This window comes from Penicillium alfredii (assembly GCF_028826965.1).
Source record: "Penicillium alfredii strain IBT 34128 chromosome Unknown utg000004l_segment0_segment0, whole genome shotgun sequence".
Taxonomy (NCBI): domain Eukaryota; kingdom Fungi; phylum Ascomycota; class Eurotiomycetes; order Eurotiales; family Aspergillaceae; genus Penicillium; species Penicillium alfredii.
Window position 1 is genome coordinate 1,532,626 of NW_026622701.1, and position 8,546 is coordinate 1,541,171.

The 8,546-nt window shown below is 51.1% G+C and overlaps 2 protein-coding genes across 2 annotated transcripts; one reads left to right on the plus strand and one right to left on the minus strand.

Moving 5' to 3' along the window:
* Window positions 1-475: 475 nt before the first annotated feature.
* Window positions 476-1,878, plus strand: NUU61_002234 (mitochondrial 37S ribosomal protein mS45; the record flags this gene model as incomplete). The annotated part of the gene is made up of 2 exons (XM_056652816.1): window positions 476-952; window positions 1,195-1,878. The coding sequence occupies 2 exons, from the start codon at window positions 476-478 to the stop codon at window positions 1,876-1,878; spliced, it is 1,161 nt and encodes a 386-aa protein (XP_056513883.1).
* A 2,951-nt stretch (window positions 1,879-4,829) lies between these two features.
* Window positions 4,830-7,330, minus strand: NUU61_002235 (response regulator; the record flags this gene model as incomplete). Its single annotated transcript, XM_056652817.1, has 3 exons — window positions 4,830-5,237; window positions 5,296-5,957; window positions 6,007-7,330. 3 exons carry the CDS (start codon window positions 7,328-7,330, stop codon window positions 4,830-4,832), a joined length of 2,394 nt encoding a protein of 797 aa, XP_056513884.1.
* Window positions 7,331-8,546: the final 1,216 nt, after the last annotated feature.

Genomic DNA, 8,546 nt, shown 5'->3' on the forward strand with positions numbered 1-8,546 from the left:
ATGGGGTAGGGTCAATCGGTATGGGAGGTACCACCTGGGAGGAAGTACTGGGGGAGTGTGAAGAAGAATACATGAACTATTAAGATCTCGGTGAGACCTGTTTATGTACCACACCAGATCACATGATATCTTTGCAATCCCCACTACAAAAAGCAGTACCAGCTAGATGCCTCTCGGGTATATCTGAGGAATCAGTGGCCCTGACTATTAGTTATCTTGTAAAATAAATGACATCTTGAAAAAGGAAAGCTACCCGGTGGATGAAATACGGTATACATCTAGAGTAGACACAGACTATTGGATATGTCACGTGACACATAGCCGAAAACTTCTTCCCCTGCTGCACCCAACTTCCACCTTGTCTTCCAACCAACCTCAATCGCACGGGGAGTCAATGGCGGGGATGCTTGGTCTCTGACATCTGCATTGGGTCTCTTATTTGCCTATTTCCCTTGGTTCTACCCCTGCCTTCAAGATGGCACCCCGGATACAAAGCCGGCGTGTCTCCAGCACGCTCCTCCCCTACCTTGGGCCCTCCTTATCTACTTCCATCCCCTCTCTCCCGTCATTACCCTCCGTCTTCTCGACCTTCTCCCGTTCATTCTCCGCCACAGCCCCTTCACAGAGCAAACTCCGTCGGGAGATGTTCGAATGGTTGGACGGGCCAGGATCCGAACTCAAACACCACAAGCCCAACCGGACAAACTATGTGTCTCAATACCGGAAAATGATTGGAAAAGAATACAGAGATCTTAAACAATACCCTTTCCCGGAGAACCCGACGTTTATCAGCCAGAGTATTTTGAGTTTGCCACTCCAAAATGAAATTTATAAACGAGTGGTGGAGGAGAAGCAGACTGTGCGCGAGGTCAGCGTCACTTTCGGGGTCGACATGAGGCGCATTGCGGCTGTGGTGCGGCTGGTTGAGTTAGAGAAGCGACAGCGATCACAGGTATGATTCTTCTTTTTTGCCCTCGCCCTTGTTATCCTCTGGTTTTGTGAGCCCTCGCCCTTCCGCGCATATGATGAGTTATCAAAAAATCGATTAGTCTTTAAGACTCAGGCCTCGCTGTCTGCATGGTTAAAGCTTACCCTTTTCTCTGAGTCACTTGCATTGCCCTTTTTTTCTTCTTCTTTTCCTGCTTCGTACTCGTGGGTAGTCGAGGACACATCACTGACTTGACCATCGAGTAGGGAAAACCTCTTGCACTGCCATATGCGAGGGCAATCCATGAAATGGTACCTACCACGGGTATTGCTAGAAATCCCGACCAACAGAAAATGCATGAGTCCATCAACGACCTCCCCATGCATCCCCTCACCGGTGCCCAGATGTTTTACCCGGTGCCGGAATCACGGTCCTTTACGCGTGTGGATGCAGGCCGCGTCTTCTCTGGCGCGCCCGCTCAGGAACACAAGATTGCCGAGAAATGGTCTTCGCCACACCACGTTGCCGAACGCGTGCCCAAAAGGCCACACTTGATCGAATTGGTCGGCAAGGGCGACAATGCTCGCCAGGTGCTGCAGCCAGCCGACGCACGCATCCCACACCCACAGCTGATCGCCCTTGAACGTGACCTCGCCAAGTACCCAGATGAGCCCCTCCTTGTCGAGCAACGTCACCAAGACCGGCTCCGAGACCAAGCGGAGGCGGAGCAGAAGCAGCGTGAAGCTGCCCAGGCCCGCCGGGAACGCAAAATCACGAGTGTTAGTCCCCAGGAGTCGCGTTTTGACTACCGCATCAAGGAAGTTGCTTTTACTACGCAGACCACCGGCCGCGATGGCCGTGCGCCCTGGGCTCCGGGCCGCCGGTACGGTGTGCCGTCGGACGACCGCAAGCGCGGCATGCGCAAGGTCCCGACCCGAGTGGAGGCCTGATCTTGGTCTTGTCGTCTGCTCTGGAGATGGGACTGTACTTGTACTTATAAGGGGAGTATGTGTATGTGGTGTGTCTAATTGATCGTGTATCTATACCAAACCATGATTTTACATTTCTCATCAGCATCATCATTCCATTCCAACCCTGGGAAGATTCTTTGGTTATTCAAACGGTTGGTTTTCTTGTATAAGATTCCATCATCTCTGCTCATGCCCAGCATCCCTCAAAATTTCGAATATTCGAGTCTAATTAATCTCCCTTGAACTGAAATCAATGCATCTTCCCCACACCCCGACACCGTCCCTTTCCTCTTCCTCGCCGCACCCCAATCCATCCCGAGACCGCGTCGGACCCGGGTTCCATGCCGTCTTTGGCAGTCGAGTCTGTTGTGAAAAGGCCCCAGATCGAAGCGAGGGTCTTTTGCAGCCAGGTTGCTATGCTAGTCGCAGGGGGGTGGTGGGGAGGAGGATTAATGGTAGTTGGAGTAGATGCTGAGGGTGTGGCCTGGGTCTGCATATTTGAAGGTGCTGAAGAAGAGTCGGGCATGAGAATGGGTTTCGTCCGAGTAGTGATAATTATTGATGCACTTTACTTTATATAGACTTGGTATATCGAACTGGATCACAATATTGGGGATTCAACAAGTAGTTTCTCTGTGTTGCAGCGAGACGAGGTAAAGCTCTAATAACTCTCAAGGTAAGTAAGTGCTGGAATTCAAGTAATTCTCATTCTCAAATACTCGCTGGCTAACAGACACAACAAAGAAACCAAATCCCGGGAAAAAGGAAAAGAAAAAGAAACAATATGACCCTGGGTAGGACAGTAGCTGCATAGATCCGCATTCCCTTGACGAATCAAAGAACAAAGAACTTCATGAGATGCCGAGCCAGCTGCACGTGTCCGTGTTAGGGTCGCAAAGAAGAAATGCTATGCGCGTGTGAGGTAATCCACGGGTGCTTTGTACAACCTGACTTCATCACTGGGTGTATACTTGGATAGTTCACTGGTGGGTGGCTGTGGCCCTACTGCTGTATGCCTTGAATAGGATAAAATTACGTGTCTTGCTGACCAGGGGAGGGGAGACATGTATTTCTGTTGATTATAATAGAACTTATTGAGATATTCTCGGAGCAGAGCTTAGTATCTCAGTATCAAGGATGTACTTACATAGGCCTATAATGTATCATGGAATTCTGTATAAAGGTCTAAATAGGAAATAGGCAATAAAAAAAAAAAGTCAAAGTAGAAGAATCCGATTAGCTCCTTATAAGAATACGAAGGCGTTCCTAGATCGCAAATGTTCTACTAAGAGCGTACTTGATGAATGAGTCCAGGCAAAGAGACTGGATTACTTGAATCAACACTCTCTACAGAAAACAACAACCCTTCACATTCCACTCCTCGGCAACAATTCTCATCTATGACAATATAGCACGTATTGGTCAAAATCATCTTCAGTCAAGTCTGCGTGATTCACAGACTTGCCCAAGCCAGCGAGATCTTTGGTGATCTGCTGCATCCCCTCTTCTGCTTCTGCAAATTCGCCAGTCTCGTGGAGTACACCCCAAGCAGCGAATTTGGATCGCATAGCGGCAGCAGTTTGACCTTCACAAGCGACAAGAATCTTTATCGCTGATCGGAGGGATGCACTGGTGCTGAAAGGAGAATCTATCAGCATCAGAGACCATACATAAAAAGACTTCCCAAGGTTGGCACAAAGGGTCCGCTTACATTGCGCTGGCCAAATCTGCTCTTGCGCGCATGAATACGCCGATCTTGTGCTAGACAAAGCCCGTGTGTACCGGTGAGTTGGCGCCTTTCTGCTGACGAATCCGAAGGCATTTATCAAAGGCCTGGAAAGCTTGCTCATGTCCCTTACTTAATGGATGAGATCGCAGAAATTCGATGGAATCTTTGATTTATGCGCAATCAGTTCCGTGTAGTACACCACGAGCGCTTCGTTGAAGCGTGGTGTGAAATTTCGCGATCTAAACTCCCTCTTCGACCCACCCCGTAGTATACCCCGTAGTATACGGCCTCATCCTCTTCCGCCACCCTTACCGCCGCTACCTCCACTGCTACCGCCGAGGTGGCGGTTGTGTATACAAGCAACGCCGCGTCCCAGTGTGATCTGGAACCATATAACGCTGATATGCTGAGCTTCCTTCCTCTCGACCCCAATCAGAAAATGGCGCGAGGAATGATGGATTGGGACTATTATGAAGTAGGAATATTCGAGTTTGTGAGGGACAGCAACGGACTTGTCATCACACTGTGGTGACGGTGGGACGAGCTTGATTACCCGGGGACATAGGTGAAAGAGAGGGACGTAATGGAACCGCAAGATATCCAAGAGGTCATCAAAAGCCTTGGAAGGTTTCGCAAACCAGAAACTCACCCCAGTGATGACAAGGCTGGGGCGTAAGGCTTCTTGACAAGTGGTCTGCCTTGGATACCTATGGTAAACGAGATATGCAAATTGCCATCTTAGAGAATGAGACAGAAAAGAAAGGGTATTGGTTCAATCAAGACATCTCCATCGTATGCGCGAGTATGTCGGCTTCATGTATGTGTACCTAAGGCGTCGTTCAAAGACCATATAATAAAAGAAGCGACAAGAAGAAAAGTTGTAGGTGCAGTCAGATGAGTGCAGCCAGAGAAGAGATCTCGGAAAATTCCAGGAAGCTTCTAAAACAGATCATGGCTCCAGTCCCTATACAGCTTTGGAGGCACCCGCACTGCCCAGAAAGGGATATGAAGAAGGATCAAAAAGAAATAGAAAAAGACAGGCGTTGCTATGCGGGGTATCCAATGGAAAAGACAACATAGTCGAGACATATGGAAGAAAAATTCGTTCTGCGAATCAGCAATTGAGTTGAGAAATATCCCATTTTCAGCATTTGGAGTGGTCTCAGAATTCAAGAACAAGGCTAGCTAGACTGGGCATGGGTCATTGCCCGTCCAGGGGAGCAGGTTCGGGTTCAGCGGCTGGCTGTGAAACTGATTCTGCAGGTGTTGTCTGCGGGCTTGTCGGTGAGTCTGCGGTATCACCGCTGCCACTGCCCCAGGAGTCTTCGCGCAGGATCTCCGCGGCATTAGGGAGAGCAGGCCGCGCGCCGTTGGGCTTTTCTGGTTTAGCCGTTGTGCGGGAACTGGAGGGCGATGCGGGTTCCGTCTGAGCCTCGAATTCATTGCGATTGCCACATTGCATCGGGCTGGTCGTATTGTTGATCGAGGGAGGGGTGGGCTGGGGGGTGTCCATAAAGCCACGCCATTTACGCCAACCCTCAAAGTCGATCAATGCTTGCATACATCCCCATTCCGTTACTTTTTGCTCAAGCCAGGGGAATCCCACCGGCTATTTATAATATGATTAGCAATGGCCATATCAATGGAATGTAAACATAATAACATACCTTGGTCAAGAAATCGTTGCAGCCAGCAGCCAGGGCCTCATGACGGTCACTTTGTAAGCTGCTGGCCGTCAACGCGACAATAATTACCGGACTGCGGAATAGTGACAGATCTGTCAAGGTATCCTCTTCGCTGACGGTGCGATAGAAACCAGGCCTTTTCTCTAGCTGGGACGTGGCAGTGGTTTTAGACGCACTCGTGCGACCAGAGGCGGTTTTTGGGAAGACACCAATTCCATTCAACCGCTCCAGTCGGCGAATCTCCTTGGTGGCGTCCAATCCATTCATGACTGGCAGTTGGATGTCCATCAAGACCAGATGGAAGCCACCTTGCCGCCATTTGCGGACCGCTTCTTCGCCATTTGCGGCGCATTTCCAGCGCACACTGAGTCTCTTCATGAACGCTTCCAGCAGTTTTTGGTTGATGATGTTGTCTTCCACGATGAGAACATTGATTGGCGGTACAGTACCGTCAATCAACCCGCCAAATACCGCTCCGGGTGACGAGGAACCCTTGGATTTTCGGTGGGCGCGTGGAGATGCCACTGGCGCCGGTGGGGTGTGTGCCTTGGCATGTGGAGACTCTGCTGCCGGGGCAGGTGGTGTAGGGACCGTCGGCGCCGGAGCCGTCGCGGGAGGTTGGTTGTGAGGGGAGATACCAGATTCTTTGAAGGTCAGTCATAATTTCTGGATAACATCCAATGGCCAACATACCTGTGGTTCCAGGAGGTTGGGCAAGCATCGTTGGCGAACTGGCCGTATGTCTTGCGAGCGGAGGCCGGGGGTGATGTCGTGATGCACGGTTTCCTGGAGATGGCAGTGGAGGCGCCACGCCGGTGGTGAGAATCGAAATTGAGGGTGCATTCGTTGCAGATCCCGAATTGGAGTTGTGTGTTGGAGGTGTAGGTGCGTTCGGGTTCACGGGCATGAGAGGGAAATACTCGCCGTGCTCGCCCGGCCCCGGATGGTGATGATGATAGACAGAATGGCGTGGCGACGGCTTGGGAGTCCGGCGCGTGGGAGCTTCAATCATCAACGCTTCTTCAACAGTTTGCCCCCCAGGGTAGTAAGTGTCCAGAACAGACGACAACATTTCCTCCGGGCTCAAGAGGCGATCGGGGTGTGCCTGTCGATTCGAACCCTCGCGTGGGGCGATCCGAATCACAATATCCGGAGAATCGAAGCGACTACCTAACGAATTGGCATATTTCGTGATCACCTGGTCGCGCAGCTCATCCACAACCGCATCCTCCAAACACGGCACCAGGGTGGCCGAGCCACCGGGGCGTTTGACCCAAACCCGACGATGGACCATTTCGAACGTGGGGGCACGTTCACTGGCTGGGTCGCCGTGCGAAGAGAAGCGGCTGGGCTCCAGCAGCCCGCTGATCAAGTGCTGGTGGGACACCGGGAAAAGAGACTGCCGACGTGAAGCAAGACTGGGACGCTTGCTCGAAGGGGGAGGGAAGAAAGAAGAAGGTGGCGGACGATCGTATGCGGGCCGCTCGACGACAGTATCAAGGCTCGGGGTCAATGGATTCTCCGCCGGGGTGCCTCGAGCTTTGCCATGCGCAGACTGGAACGAGGTGTCGTCGGAATGCTGAGGAGTCGGAAGCGGAGGGGTTTCGAGGGGGAATAGAGGGTCGCCGGTGAGGGGAGTGTACAGCGGCGAAGTGTTGGGCTCGGTCGAAGGTGGCGTATAAGCACGGTGCTCTGGCACGGAAGGATGCTGGCACTGTGGCTGTGATCGTAGAGACGGATGAGGCTGGTGTCTCCTTGCCTCTCGGTCGGGATGCTGGGGCTCGTGCCAGTCGGGCGCAGGGCAGATCTCGTCAGAGGATTGATCGGCTGGGGAAGAGACGATGCTGTACGCAGGGGATTTTTCGCTATCTGATTCAAAGAGATGCGAAGCGTAGGAGGTGCGAGAAGTTGGGTTGGGGTGGACACACGGGTCCGCCCCGTCGCCCACTTTAGGAACCGCGGGTGTCGATGATCGCCGCAGCAGCTTCGCCTTTAGACGCGACAGACGGTCCGGCATTGTGACAGCCAGAATCCTTGGGAGGTTAATTCATGACCTTCTGGCTGTTTGAGGAGAGTGAAATAGGGATCTGCTGCAACCCTGCCCAGGCTTGTCCCTCGCCCAACACGAGATCAGCCGCTATGTCCACCTGGACAACGCTCCCTCGGGCAGAAGCTAAGGGAGAAAGAGAGAAAGCAAAAGAGGGGAAGCTCAGTCACACAGGCAATCCTTAGCGCTCGCTGATCTCCCGGCCACGATGCAGCTATCTCAGCCACGCTAATGAGACACCAATGAGCAGCCTGCATGAGTTGGCGATGGCCGTTGCTCTTCCTCAGGGAGACTTCGACAAAGGAATATAAAAACATGTGAACAGCTCTAATCTAGGCAGATTTACCCTACTTCTGGTTTCATGCCCGACTGGAAACTTCAAGAGCCGTTCAATTCATTGTAAATGCAGCCATACCTGCCGTAGGACATTCCTGGTTGGGTATATCACTTTGATTGCTATAAACTGAGAATAAGCAACAAGACCCCACTATACGTGAGTATTTAACTCAGTCCAAAGACAATAAAGAAGAATTGAATTTTATTTCAGTAAAAGTGATGACCAGATTTGAATACTCCCTCGGCATAGCTGGCGATCACTTTTACAAATAGAATATAAGGACCTGTGAAATTGACGCCGAAAATGACCGCTTTCGAGGCCAGAAACGGCCGCCTTTTCCACCCGTATCCACCAACGGCGAGCCGCCTACTACCCGGTAGCACTACTATTTTGCACCCGCCAAGCACGGGTAGTCATCTACCTATCCTGATGTTGGCGCTCGACCTTAACAAGTTGTTCTCCCCGTTTCTACTCGCGACCAAAACGACGCTAAAGATAGCTCCCCTCCCTCCTCGCCTAGTCTGGTTAGATATATATAAGATACGTGTCTCTCTCCCTCTCGGTGTCCTCGTACCCTCCTATTCTCTTATCCCTATTCTATAACCCTAACCGCCTAAATCGATCTTGACGTGATTATCTTCCAGAACACAGACACAAAAATCTTATATTTATATCTAATCATCCCTATAATACTAGCGTCTATAGCCCCTACTTAGCCTAATAAGTATTAATACTAGACTAATCCTATTCTCTGCGAGGAGACTTAAGAGAGACTAGAATATTTTCGTAACCTTAGATAGCTACCCCTAAATTTTAAGCCAGAGATACTGGCCGGTATTACTATTATCG